Source organism: Mytilus trossulus, chromosome 10 (genome assembly GCF_036588685.1).
Source record: "Mytilus trossulus isolate FHL-02 chromosome 10, PNRI_Mtr1.1.1.hap1, whole genome shotgun sequence".
Classification (NCBI taxonomy): domain Eukaryota; kingdom Metazoa; phylum Mollusca; class Bivalvia; order Mytilida; family Mytilidae; genus Mytilus; species Mytilus trossulus.
In genome coordinates, this window is record NC_086382.1 from 43,923,176 (window position 1) to 43,938,600 (window position 15,425).

At 32.3% G+C, this 15,425-nt stretch overlaps 1 protein-coding gene across 1 annotated transcript; it reads left to right on the forward strand.

The window, feature by feature from the left end:
- The first annotated feature begins 1,041 nt into the window (after window positions 1-1,041).
- Window positions 1,042-15,192, forward strand: LOC134687927 (uncharacterized). Its single transcript, XM_063548387.1, has 5 exons — window positions 1,042-1,087; window positions 10,925-11,441; window positions 11,674-11,702; window positions 12,949-13,453; window positions 15,090-15,192. The coding sequence occupies exons 1-5, from the start codon at window positions 1,042-1,044 to the stop codon at window positions 15,190-15,192; spliced, it is 1,200 nt and encodes a 399-aa protein (XP_063404457.1).
- Window positions 15,193-15,425: the final 233 nt, after the last annotated feature.

The following is a 15,425-nucleotide window of genomic DNA, read 5'->3' on the forward strand; positions in this document are numbered from 1 at the left end:
ATTTTTTTTTACCTCAGGCATAGATTACCTTAGCTGTACTTGGCAAAACTTTTAGGAATTTTGGTCCTCAATCCACCTTACTTCGTACTTTATTTAGCCTTTTTAACTTGTTTGGATTCGAGCATCACTGATGAGTATTTTGTAGACGAAACGCGCGTCTGGCGTATATACAAAATTTAGTCCTGGTATCTATGATGAGTTTATTCATTGGAAAAAAAAAGCACGAAAAGTAAAATGATATCCCAAAATGTATCTTATTAGGAATATTAAATAGAATCATATTCAAAACAGTGTGGTCCTGGTCATTGATTGACGATCTAAATCATCCCATTGACTGGGACAGATTAGGTGAACGTTTGTCTGTTACGACCATTGCTCACTTCTTACTTATTATAGAAATTAAACTGTGGGGTCACCAAAGGTTCTTAACGCCTCTAAAAATAAAAGAATTCGAAAAATTATTCAGGAATAACCTTTATGTTTTGATATATATTATTGATATAAATCAACACATTGTATTATTCCGGATTCGTTTTTTGAATTGCTTTATTTAGGTGTTGAGAACCTTTGGTGACCCCACAGATTCAGTGTCTTTAACAAGTACATAGTGAGCAGTGGTTGTTACCGACAAACGTTCACATAATCTGTCCCAGTCAATGGGATAATTTAGGTCGTGAATCAATGGCCAGGACCACACTGTTTTGAATATGATTCTAATAATCTTTTAGGGATGCATAAAAGCCAATATTTCGGCAGGATTCTTTCTATAGCTGTATGAAAAAATGTAATAATTGTTTTAACTCTTTTTACTTCGGGGTCATATTGAGTAACTGCCTTGTTAGATTAATTCACGTACAGCCAGTATACAGTGGCTTGAACTTGTTAAACAAAGATGTCCGTGTAGCTCCCTTTTTAATTTTTCGTCGGAAAATATACATACAGGACAAAATCATATCAAACTAAACAAAGCAAGGTCATTTTGTGTTTAAACGAAAGTAATGATAACTACATTGTAGGTTAAATAAAAAAAGATAGGACAAAATGGAACAAGAACTGTCCAATCCTTCAAATGAAGAAACATCAATGGGTAAGTAAGTGACACATGCCAATCTGGTTTATTTTAGGCTTTTGGGTTGCTAACTATATAGTTTGGGTTCGATAGCCAGTGAAGCTGTACGATGAGCGTGCATTAATTGTCTGCATCTTCGTTCCTGATGACATGCTGCATAATATATCAACATCTCCTTGATTTTTAATAATCTATTAACTTTCATGTCTGTCGATTTTACTAAGACCGTTTTTGGAAACATAGTAACAAAAACGCAACACGTTGTTTAAACTATGAGCACGCAAAATCTAAACTAAAATAATCTAGCAAATATTAAATACTAAAGTAAGGTTCTAGGCAAAGCTACCCTTGAAAGGATTTGACTATAAATTAAAACTTTGAATGAAAATAATTAAAAAACAATTCGGACGCAAGCAAATGATGAAGTGATGTTTTCAATTTTTTAAAGCACTGGTTCGATACCGTTGCTGATGAACTATCAGAGACCCGAAAGTATTATCAGCTCCAGTAGTCAGTTTCTCACCGATAATAAATCTTTTTCAAATTGTCTATGAACATATTTTTTTAAGAAACTATGGTTTAGACACCCGCATGCAAGGTTGACGTTAGATATGTTTGGCTATCATTTAATTTTGTCATAAATCTCCTCATTGGCTACGGTTTTTAGACACCCTTGACTCTCAATTATTCGCCTTTGATCGTTACTGGTGAAGTAAATCCAGGAATGAGCTTTAGATGCATACAATTTAAAAAGTGTTTATCATTATTATCAAAAAAGTATGTGTTAGAAATAATTTATCGGTAAGCAAGTTTCAGAAACAAATGACAGGCTGGATTATAAACAAAATTGGCAAGTAAATTCCTATTTAAGCCCTATTCTATAGAACGCCGAAACTGTCTTATAGTGTAAATATTTAATGTGTTCTGTCGCTTTGTCTTTAAGTCCTGTCGTTTCTTCTTTATGTTATGTGCAAAAGTCTGTATTTCATGACTCGGCATCTCTGTGTTATGTCAAATTAGTTATTTGTTTGGTCAAACAGTAGTATGATATGTCATTGCTATAGTTTGTTGTGTACAATAGGCATTACCTCATGCTTTAACTACTATATATTCTGTGAATACCTCGAAACTTTACGATCAACCACCTTTACATTCTCTCATATTTTATCTATGTTGTGTCTATTCTTCTTTTACGTTAGTCAGTTAAAAAATTCGTCCTGTCTCAAATGTGATTGTTATGCCGAATGTTCTAAAGGTTTTGTTCTGATACACCTTTGTTCTATGTAAACCTCATGATATTATAGTCTTGTGGCGTTATGTTGTGTTTATACATATGTATCTCTAGTGAAAAACACAACACATCATGGTATAATTCATATGCGTTTTGCCTAACAATTGATACTCTCTGTGAGAATTCATTACGTCATGTGTAAATGTCTTTTACATTATGTGCAAACAACTTATACGTTTTGTGCAAATGCGTTTAACATTATGTGCAAACAAATTGTACGTTTTGTCCATGCAAACCTCGTTTACCTTATCTGCAAACATCGTTCCTTCTATTGAAAACATCGTTTACCCTATGTGCAAACATAGTTTACCTTATGTGTAAACACCTATTGCGTTATGTGCAAATACCTATTTAGTTATGTATAAAAACTACATCATTATATGCAAACACTATTACGTTTTGTGCAAATACTGCTTACATTATGTGCAAACACCGATTACGTTATGTGCAAATACATATTACGTTATGTCCAAACACCAATTACGTTATGGTATAACAATACAATGGTATAACAGAAAACAATAACAACAAAGTAACCCTCTGTCACAACGATGGTGAAATAAGAGGTTTCCATTGAAACATTTAAACATGTACCGGATTGTCTTTAAAAATGATTAGTAGTAACGCAATAATTTAACACAATAATGTTCCCTTTTCTCTTTAAAATAGAATATCTTGGTTTCTTGTTTATAACACTGTTAATTGTTAGGTATTTCTTCTATATGTGCAAACAGCTTTAACGTTCTGGTAAGCGCTTTTTTGACACAGATTAAAACAAAACGCATCAGTGATATACACATGATACACTTTGAAAATTAAGAAAATTAAAAGTTTTAGTTTTTTCTAAAAAGCTCTGAACTACTTCGCTGAATTCTTTTTCAAGGTAATATCCATTGGATGCTGCATGTGAACTGAATGAAATATGTGTGCATCGGGTTGTTGATTTAGTATAATGGAAATGTGGTATTTTTGTATATTGATTAATATAAAAATCTCATATAATCCAATAGTTGTTGCTGAATATCAGCCACATCATGAAGCAACCAAACAGAATGAATATGTGACAAGTATAGTTATTTCAAGATGGCGTGTATATCTACTGAAACTAAAAGCTCTGCCCTGTTATTCGAAGCAAAAACAAAGCTACATGTAAAAAACAAAATGCAACCTCATTTCTTTACGGAAAATAAGTTGATATAAAAAAGAAGACTTGATATGATTACCAATGAGACAACTCTCCACAAAAGACAAAAATGACACAGAAATTAACAACTTTAGGTTAGCGTACGGCCGTCAACAATGAGCAAAGTCCAAACCGCATAGTCAACAATAAAAGGCTCTGAAAAGATTATGTGAAAAAATTCAAACGAGAGCACAAACGGCCTTATTTATGTAATGTTCTCTTTCATCAGCACCAAGCGGATCATTTCATAGGTCGCCATATCTTGCATACATAATCATAAAAGAGGGACGAAAGATACCAAAGGGACAGTCAAACTCATAAATCTAAACCAAACTGACAACGCCATGGCCAAAAATGAAAAAGACAAACAGAAAAACCACAGCACACATGACACAAGATAGAAAAACAAAGAATAAACAACACGAACCACATCAAAAACTAAGGGTGATCTCAGGTGCTCCGGAAGGGTAAGCAGATCCTGCTCCACATGCTGCACCCGTCGTGTTGCTTATGTGATTACAAATCCAGTAAATAGTCTAATTCGGTAGGTCAAATTCATGAAAGGAAAGGGGATTGTAGTTACGACGTAAGGAACATATCCGATATCATTTGTGAAACGGTTATTCCATAACGGTCAACCAACTTGTGATGGCGTCCGTAAAATTTACGAAGGGATGATTTCAACTTCACCATTTGGAACTCTTGGTTTAATAGCTTCCTTGTGAGCAGTTACCCTCTATCAAGAAAATCATGATAGGAAATGCAAGCACGGGAATATCGTATCAATTGGGAGATATATACCCCGTATGCAGGTGCTGCTGGAATGTTGCTACTTAGAAATGGAAAGTTCACAATTGGAAAGCTGAAATCATCACTTTTGTCGTAAAGTTTTGTCTTCAACCGACCTTCATTGTCAATTTCTAGATGTAAGTCAAAATATGAAGCCGACTTAACTTTATCTGTAGTATCCTTTATCTCCAATTCGATGGGATAGATGCGTTCCACATAGTCACCAAATTTTGAATTGTTAAGTGAAAGAACGTCATCTATATAGCGAAAAGTAGAGTTAAAGGATATTGCTATCTTCTTATCTTTCTTCCTAAGAAGTTCCTGCATGAAGACAGCCTCATAATAATAAAGAAACAAGTCAGCAAGTAGAGGGGCACAGTTTGTTCCCATTGGGATGCCGACAGACTGTTGAAAAACACGTTCTCCGATTGTAACAAATATGTTGTCAATCAAGAAATCAAGCATCTTGATAATATCGGTTTCAGAGAATTGGTTTTGGATGGCGCCGAATTACATTTATGAAATATAGAGTTTTGACAAGGTCAACACATTATATTTGCGTCTACTCAGATTATTTTGACTGAGGACGAAGATATTTTTTCGCCACCTGTTATCTTGGTTTTTTTTTTTAATTAGCAGGGAGTTTTGGCAAAACTGAGTACCGAGCCCCCTCTTAATCAAACTACTTATAGATCCAACAAACACAGCTCCATCATTTAAAATTTTAAAAAAATCTGGTTCCGCCACTGGTCATTGAATGAGAAATCAAAAAGAGAAGAAAAAAAATTAGGTCCGTGTGTTTGTTTATCTAATGATATCTCAATGAACAAGTTATCTATTCATTTTACATCGGATGATTGTGAGGGCATTCATGCATATTACTGTCGCCGAAATGTCCACTACATTATTTTCGTTTTGAGATTGTAACCGATCTATAAACATTAAAATAATAAATTCGCGGACATTAATGAGTGCAAAATTACATTCTATCACTTGTTCTAAATTAATTTTAAACGGATACTCCTAAAAATATATTATTTTGAACATAAATTAGTTATAAGAAAATGTCGTTAAACTCGTTAGAAACATAAATAAAGTCTTTAATACTTAAACACACGTACAGAAAAAGTGTGTTGTCGCATGCGGAAGAATATCTCAAGAGCGTTTGCAATCTCCCATGCAGAGTTATCTGTCTTTGCTCCTATCTCTGCGTGGGACATTGAATGTTTTGCTGGAAAATATTAATGGCCACTCAAATTCAATCTATTAGAAAAATCGAATTATTACAGAAGAATGTCCACCATGCACTTGCCCAGCACTATAATTAAGAGAGTGCAATAGAATGATGTACAAATGGATGAAAATAAAATACATGTTACTGTAATTTACAAATATTAAAATAATGTATAAAAAAACAAACAGAGTTTACTGATTTGTATCACTACTACGATGAGGTTGAATTTATCATCCACGCACGGACTTGTCTCAGAAATATATATCTTTACTTTAACGTTACTTTCAGGTAAAGAGATGTGATTTGGTTTTCTGAAACAATTGCTTGTGACCGTCCACAAGAACTTGCGGTCATCCGATGTTCAGTACTTCCGTACTTTGATTCATATCTTTAACATAAAGATGTTCTCAAAAAGTAATAAAACATAACAAGGGTTTTATATTTTTTACAAATGTCTTGTTATCCTTATTTTATCTTGATTCATTTTGAGAGCTCAAATCGTATCAATGACATACTGCACATTTTTGAAAACTGAGAGTTAGCTGGCAATTGTTTCATGGTGCTTTGAACGGATGAACGGGTTCCGAAATTCGAACAATACAAAGCATGACAAGTGAACTTTTTTAATTTATAATCAGTAGCAGGAAAATTACAGAAAAAGTAAAGCCTTCCCTTTCGTAATAAAATCTGTCACAGTTTTCTTTTCGTTATATATGTGATTTTTTAAAAGAATTTTGACTTAATATGTTACGTCGATTTCAAGGCGAACAAGATTGCATCAATTCAAGATTTTTTCCACACTTTGAGGATACTTTGGATTGAAATATATGAACTTCATGCCTCGCTAGATATTAATAAAAAAAAACGTCTCGCTTTAATAGTAGCCGAGAAAAGGGGGACCGATGTATCTAAAAATGGCAATATTTAACGGAAACTGTCAAAACATAAATTTTAGAATGATAACATTTAGATCCAATAGAATATATTTGTATGAAATTATATATTTTTTAGAATAATGATGTGCAGCAAATCCCTTTTATGAACATTTAATTGTGTATTTAGCTATATTTATCGAACCATTCGCGTTCATAACTAAACGCATCGAAGCTTACCGTTTATACCGTTACGGGATACCGCAATCATATTAATTAAATTTATGACTCTCCGTTCGGAAAATAAGTTGATGTTTCTAATTTATATGAATATCGTTGAAATATTGAACAAAAAGATAAATTCATATCAACAACCGAGGAATAATGTATTGATTATAAATGTACTTTGTCGGTAAACGTGAAATTTATTTGACCGAGCTTTAGAAACAGGACGAAAAGCGAGGCTTGCCGAATTGTCTCCTGTTTTGCAGCTAGAACTAATACATTTTTTTTTTTATTTCTGACAATGCACATATATTGTTTACAATTTACACCTGGTATTTGAGCATAAGTTGTTTAAATCTTAACCATTGTCTCTGATTTTAACAATTATTGAAACGCGGACTCGAAGAAAAGCCCAAAATGAACTATTACCCAGAACGAAATATCCATATTACCGATTGATCGACATGAAAGCGGGTAGCAGGACATTTTTTTGTACATGTACAAACAAAGCAAAACAAATGTTGTTTAACTGTTATTTGTATACAATAACTAGCTAATTGCGGGATAAAAGCGAATAACTTAACAATAACCATTTTTTTAAAACTGGTGAAAAAATTAAATGGGGTAAAAAAATAAATAGATAAGCTGACTATGCGGTATAGTTTTTTTGTTAAGGTTTATGTACCCTTCTGTAACCATTTTTGTACGAATTTTTCAAACCTCAATTGTATCAAAACTACAGATATAATGAATAATAGAGATAGGCCATTTAGTACATATTCTAAGGGGAAACTTGATGCAAAGCATTATGTTTTACTCTCTCATTGCATTGATAGAAAAAGAGGACTTTGTGGCAAATAAATCAAGATTTTTATAGAAAATCCACAGCCTTTAATACAGAGATATTAGTTACAAATTTTGAAACATAAATTACTCACTTGATTTTCTATGATATGCTAGTGTTTATTTTTTACAAAAACTTCTAAGCAACCTGTAAATTCCAAAACACCTCGTGCTAAGTCACTTAAGTCGAGCGCACCCTAAAAGGTGTACTTGATTTTGGCCAAATTTATATTTGTTTTAACCAATAACTACATTTATAAACTTGTTTTAAGGAAATCAATGTTAGCACTGCATACAATAATCCTATATCTATCAGTCATCAAATTGCCAAATATGAGAGTACAAGGATAAAGTGTTGTGGGTTTTCTATAAAAATCTTGATTTATTTGCCACAAAGTCCTCTTTTTCTATTAAATGCAATGGAATAGTAACAAATAATGCTTTGCATCAAGTTTCCCCTTGGAGTATGTACAAAATGGCCTATCTCTACTATTCTTTATATCTGCAGTATTGATACAATTGAAGTTTGAAAAGTTCGTACAAAAATGGCTACAGAAGGGTACATAAATCTTAAAGACCATCAGGGGATCTATAATTGTTATTTATTTCTTTGTCATGTGGTCTCTCGTGGAGAATTGTCTCATTGACATTCATACCACATCTTTTTTTTATAGATAGTCAGTTCATTTCTAAAACTCAAAGGGAAAATTATGTTATGATGACCATTTAAGCAATTCAATTATTTATTTATTCTCATAGACAACAACAGAAACGATATGCACATCACTTATATTTTTGCTTAGAAGAAAACAATAACAATTAACTAGAATATGTACTTTTGTATCGTTCTTGATGACAAGGTTCGAAAAGTTACCGGACCAAATACGGATAAATGAAAGTCATTATCTGGAGTTTCAAGTTGCGGGATTTAATTTGAGTATGGCCAGTGAAGGTGAAATAAGGCTGATAAACCTTCATTCAGAAGAAATATGTGTATACGTCATTTTTGTGGATTACAGGATAAGGCAGTTTTATATATAAAAAATAGAGAAAATGCAACTCTTTGTTACACCCTTCTACCTGTCTGATCAAAAATCGGATCAAATTTTTCCAAAATTCCTGCTAGTTTTTTAAAAATATTGACAGATAAGAGGGGCGGGTCACCTGACCACCCCTTTTCAGGACACTCACCCGTTTCAACACGCTATGTCAGGGACGGGGGAAATAGTAAGTCTTAGGAAGGTAATTCCGAATAATATTCACAACTGTTAAAGGAAATGTTCAAAATAAAATCTTTAAAGATTTTGTAGGATTCCTTAGCTGCTACATTTTTGTACATGAATCGTGGGAGACGTCATTACATTAGTAACATTAATGCTGTTCATATTTTGTATGTTTAATATGTATGTATATATGTTTATTGTGTTTATTGTATTAATATATGTTGGTCACAAACTGTAAAGTTTATATGACAATAAAATATTTGATTTGATTTGATTAATCTAGTACACGTTTCTCGCTACATGAAAATCCTACTGGAAGGGTAATAAAAAATAATCCTGGTCTCTTGTGAAGATTTGTCACATTGGCATTCGTACTACATCTCCCTTTTTATATCGTATTGTTCCTTTCGGTTGCACCTCTTGGCAACTAGAGTCGTGTATGTATATTTGTTAAAATTTTCCACAAGTAAAGTGAACTAACTTTCAAAGCATGGATTCACTTATAGGGTCTTTGCATCGGAACTAAACACATTTATTTAAAAAAAACAGTTGTTGGCATGACACATGTTATGTTCTTCTCATATATTTTATGACAGTATGATACTAAACCCCTGACGGGAGGGATTGTGCCTGATATTCATATGATGAAGATACAATCTTTCTATCAGTTTAACTGAGATCTTGAGCTGGCATGTCAGTTAACTACTAGTATAGTCTGTTGTTATTTATGAATTATTGTCATTTTATTTATTTTCTTTCACATCGGACTCGGACTTCTCTTGAACCGAATTTTAATGTGCGTATTGTTATGCGTTTACTTTTCTACATTGGCTAGAGGTATAGGGGATGGTTGAGATCTCATAAACATGTTTAACCCCGCCGCAATTTAATTTTGGGCTTGTCCCAAGTCAGGAGCCTCTGGTATTTGTTAGTCTTGTATGATTTTTAATATTAGTTTCTTGTGTATAATTCGGAGTTTAGTATGACGTCTATAGCCACTCAGTAGTATACTTTATTTTTATGGTCGGGTTGTTGTCGCTTTGACACATTCCCCATTTCCTTTCTCAACTTTATGCATAACTCTTAAAGTAGAGCAAAATGATTTCCCATAAAAATAGATACATTGTATGTATATAGCATTTTGCACCAATCAATATATAAAAATCCACAGATTGTTAATAAAGTCAAACTTTTAATTTTCAAAAAAGCATTTATCAGAACGTACTAGGTGTTCGCACATAACGTAATAGGTGTTTGCACATAACGTAATAGATGTTTGGACATAATGTGATAGGCATTTGTACATAACTTACATGGTGTTGGCACATAATGTAAGCGGTATTTGCACATAATGCTATAAATTTGCACATAATGATGTAGTTTTTATACATAACTTAATAGATATTTGCGCATAATGCAATAGGTGTTTGCACATAAGGTAAACTATGTTTGTACATAAGGTAAACGAGGTTTGCACAAAACGTATAAGTTGTTTGCACATAATGTTAAAGGAATTTGCACATGAGGTAATGAATGCTCACAGAGAGTATCAACTATGCGTCAAAACGCATATGAATTATATCATGTTGTATTATGTTTTTCACTGGCGATACGTATGTATATAAACACAACATAACGCCAAAAGACTATAATATGACGAGATTAACATATAAGAAAGGTGTATCAAAACAAAATGTTTAGAACATTTGACATATCAATAACACTTGAGCCAGTACGCAATATTAACTGACTTGCGTAAAAGAAGAATAGACACAGCATAGATAAAATATGAGAGAATGTAAAGGTGGTTGATCATAAAGTTTCGAAGTATTCACAGAATATATAGTAGTTACAACATAATGTAATGCATATTTTACACATCAAAGTTTAGCAAAGACATATACAATTGTTTGACCAAACAAATTAATAATTTTACATAACACAGAGATGCCGTGTTAGGAAATAAAGGCATCTGCATATAACCTAAAGAAGAAATGACAGGACGCAAAGGCAAAGCGACATAACACATTAAATATTTACACTATATGGTTTGTAATTACAAATGCCTAGAAGTTAATTTTCAGTTGTCAATTTTAATTGTATTTATGATAATACCTTGGCCAATATCTCGTATTTAGGGTTGTATTATTATATAAATATATAAGACAAAAAATATCGTTTGCATTTGATTCCAGAAAGTGATATGGACGACGTACCACAATACTGTGAACCCTGTTCTACAAGAACTACTGAGTCTATTGCGATTCAGTATTGTCAAGATTGCGATGAAAAGTTTTGTGAAACATGTACTGCAAGTCATAAAACACAAAAAGCTACAAAAAGTCATGTCATTGTTGATATAAAACTAGCACAGTTCAATAGTCCAAAGAAGGGATGTGAGCCATGTTCATATAGTAATAAATCTACGCCTGCGACCTGTGTTTGTCAGAAATGTGAAGAATTTCTATGTGATCACTGCAAAATTTACCATCTATCACAGAAACAGAATAAAAATCATAAAATGATTTCTATATTAGAAGATGTGCTGTGTGAACCTTGCAGAAATGCTGACAAAAAGATACAAGCTTCTGGATATTGTCTGCATTGTGAAGACCCAGAGCCTTTGTGTCCTTCCTGTGCAGAGCAGCATACAGCAATGAAGTTCACAAGAGGTCATGAACTTTCCTTTGACATAGCAAACTTTATCTTAAGGTAATAGTGTTAACTATGCGTAAAGACATGCAGTAGCATACTGTTAAAATCGGAATACAATATATGTCCAAACGGCTTATTTTGGTAAACTTCTTTTTTCTTAAATGATTTATATTTCTATAAATAATTCTAATCACAGTCGGTCTTTTAAATCATAATAAATATAACATTATTTCAATTAATGTATACTTATCAAAACAACATTGATTTAATTCCATTTTATACATTGTAGATACAAAGACAAACAAGAAATCGCAGCAGGTTTGATCAAACATGAATAATAAAATGTTTTTTTATGCATTGAATTTATATATGTGAACATTGCTATTTGAGAGACCTTCACCCTTTCAAACAATCTAAGGACATTGAGGCCTTAATCTGACCCAAAAAAAATAAAACTTTTGACAATTATTTCAAAATTGCACATATACCAAATAAAAAGTAGTTTTTTTGTGTGCGCACATACTTTGTCAATCAAAAATATACGTAAAATATGATAAAAAAAAAAACCAAAGAAAATCAAGAAATTCTACAAAAATATATACAAATTTAGCCTGGTCATGGTAACTTGTTAAACGTGACATTTGTTTTTGTTATCTTAATATCAGGTATCTAAGTCCATGTTATGAAACATTTAAGTATATGTATGATAACTCTTTAAGGTTTTAGTAATATTGGAGCCAAATAAGGGCCTTATAGCCCCTTCTCCTTTCTATATTGATATTATAACATTTCGAAAATTAAAAATGAAATTATAACATTTTGAGCCTCTTGCATTTGAGCATTAGATGGAATGGCTTTGCTAGCAAAACCGTTTATTACGGTTTAAAACACAAACTTCTTACAAACATTATTTTCATATAATCAATATTTCAGCATATATTTGACTGAAATTATAACTTTTCCTTTATACTCTCGAAATTCGCATTAGTCAGAAATGAAATCAATCAATATCTTATTTTCTGGTACTGAACCGTTGTCGAAGCAAATTTAATTTTCAGGGGTATGGTAATAAACAAATATTTTTTGGCGAAAACCATCAATTTTCAATTTTTAAAATTTCTCTTGCAGACTTTTCACCCTAGATCCACACCTCTTTAATTAAAGCAAAACTATTTCTTGTTCACTTGATTTTTAAAAGAACATTTGTAGTGTGTACCCAGGAAAGTTATAACAATACGCTTAGTGATGTTTTTGTACATTTCAGTAGTAGATGCTGTCATTTTGGTTTGTGCTGATATGTACACAAATGTAATCGTGTAATGATATTGATTTAAATAGCAAAACTCCTGTTACAAGAATACAAGGTTAAACAAAAAACAAAAAATACTGACCTCGAAGGAAAATTAAAAACGGAAAGTTCTGCCTAATCAAAAGGCAAAATCAAATACTGCAGAAAACAGAATTCGAAAAACTAATGACAAAACATCGAATAAGTTAGTGATTAAAATATATTATTTTATTTTTAAATACTGGATTTTTTTTATATTGAAATGTATCTTTATAGCTTCTTCTAGTCCAATTGACCAGCGCACTTGCGACCCATGCACTTACCGTGAGAAGAGCATACCTGCATCACATTACTGTAAGGAATGTGAGGAATTCATGTGTGATATATGCATATTACAACATAAAGCAACGAAGAAATTGTCTAGGCACGAAATCATTAATGTCAAAGATATATCACCTTCAGTAGAGATGTGTGAGCCTTGCAAATATGACAAGAAGGAGACACAGGCGACTCATGTGTGCGAAGAGTGTGATGAGTATTTATGTGGAAAATGTAGGACAGTTCATCTATCACAAAAAAGGAACAGAAACCATCCTGTGAACAAACTGTCTTCATCCATTGCATGTGAAAATTGCTCAAATACAGGCAGTGATGTCAAGGCTACAATTTACTGCAAGGACTGTGACAGTCCAATATGTGATACATGCGCTGAAAGTCACAAAGCAATGAAACGTACAAGATTTCATGTGCTATCAAATGATTTGACAACTTTTATTTTGAGGTAAATAAAATAGTATCACTAGTTTAATAATGACGTATGTAAATGTGACTGTCATACGTTAAGACCATTGTCAACAGTAGCCTTTATTTATTACCGTGGCGATTTTTTAGGGAGAAATTTGTGTTGTTAACCGATCCTTCTTATTCTGCCATTGTTTTTCTAAACTTCAACACAGAGCAATATAGAGCTTGATAATTGATGGCTGTCCTTTGATAAATATTACATATAGGCCCGTAATCCCATTTTTTTTGGTTTCTTGTAATATTATATAGATGTCTCACTGAGAAAAAAAATCCTCGATATTTTTGGTATGCATTTTTTTTCTAAAAAGAACGATCTACAAAAATACAAATTCACACAAATTGCAGCTATGTGATTATGTTACCGAAATATGTGTCTTCCTATTACTTTTCGTTTATGGAAAAAAGTTAATCGTTTCATAAATATCAATACTTGTATATTTGTTTTTTTACTATGCGTGTAGTATCGTCACTTTAAAACAAAGTCATTATTCTCCTCCTCCTCTTCCTTCTCTTTCTTCGAATCTACAATAATTCATGATATGTTGAAATTACACACGCCAACTAATTGTGTTTTTCAATGCATTGATGTTGTCTGATCAACATATAGCAAGGCATTCAATTAACCCCGCCACATTTTTTTTGTATGTGCCTGTCCCAAGTCAGGAGCCTGTAATTCAGTGGTTGTCGTTTGTTTATGTGTTACATATTTGTTTTTCGTTCATTTTTTCACATAAATAAGGCCGTTAGTTTTCACGCTTGAATTGTTTTACATTGTCTTATCGGGGCCTTTTATAGCTAACTATATGCGGTATGGGCTTTGCTCATTGTTGAAGGCCGTACGGTGACCTATAATTGTTAATGTGTGTGTCATTTTGGTCTTTTGTGGATAGTTGTCTCATTGGCAATCATACCACATCTTCTTTTTTATATTCAATTTAAACTAATGGCAATGCTGGTTTTTATGATAAGATATTTTGCTTCATCTGTTACAGGCTTGCTATATCTTGAAGACGAATAACACCAATATTAAGATTTTTAATTCAATTCGCGTTTTTACTATCTGTGTTATGATTTGTCTATAACAAATTCTATCGATTTGCATATATGATAGTAATATAAATTGTAATGCGTGATATGGAAGTCCAATATAGAAATATATAAAACGTGAAAAATCTAGAAACTGCTGAATTTTTATGAATTATAATAATATGCTTATCTCTTTCATTTATATCTTACTATTCTAACCAAAGCTCAAAATTTAGAACTGTGCGGCATATTTTCAACATTTATATGGCTTGAACATCTGAGAGTCAAATTTCTGGCGCTACCATATTTTTCTATACTGGTAACATTCCCAAGTTAAGTCTCTATATGGGATGAAACACATATATCATATCTGGGAACCTGCAGTGTTCATTTTATCAAAAATTTAGAAATTTTGTCGTAAATAAAAATATTTAAGCGTTTGTGTAATTTAATCGAAACTGCAGAATACATTGTGTACCAACCCGTTATTGTCCGTTTAAACAATTTACATTAACAGTCGAATCATTTATGTATCCTGGTATTTATTTAACACATTAAAGTCATTTACAGTCTTGTTTTATGCATAGGTTACAGAGTAAAGAAAACAAAGCGAAAGATATACATGCGGCTAATGAAACTGACAATGATAGAGGAGCAAAACCAAAAACTGGACCTTTTCATTCAGGTTAATTGTTACATGATTTATGTGGACTCGTGTCATACTTTAACACTTCAAACACAGTTTAAAATTGATTTCAAATTCAAACTTTGCAGACAAATTAAGTAAGAGATGCAATGCGGTTTACGCCTCACATGTTTTAGATTAGTAACAGCATATTAATCATTCATGCTATTTTGTTATCAAATAGCATATTAAATGTTATTATATTACGCGACCAACTATCAATCAATTTAATTAGAAG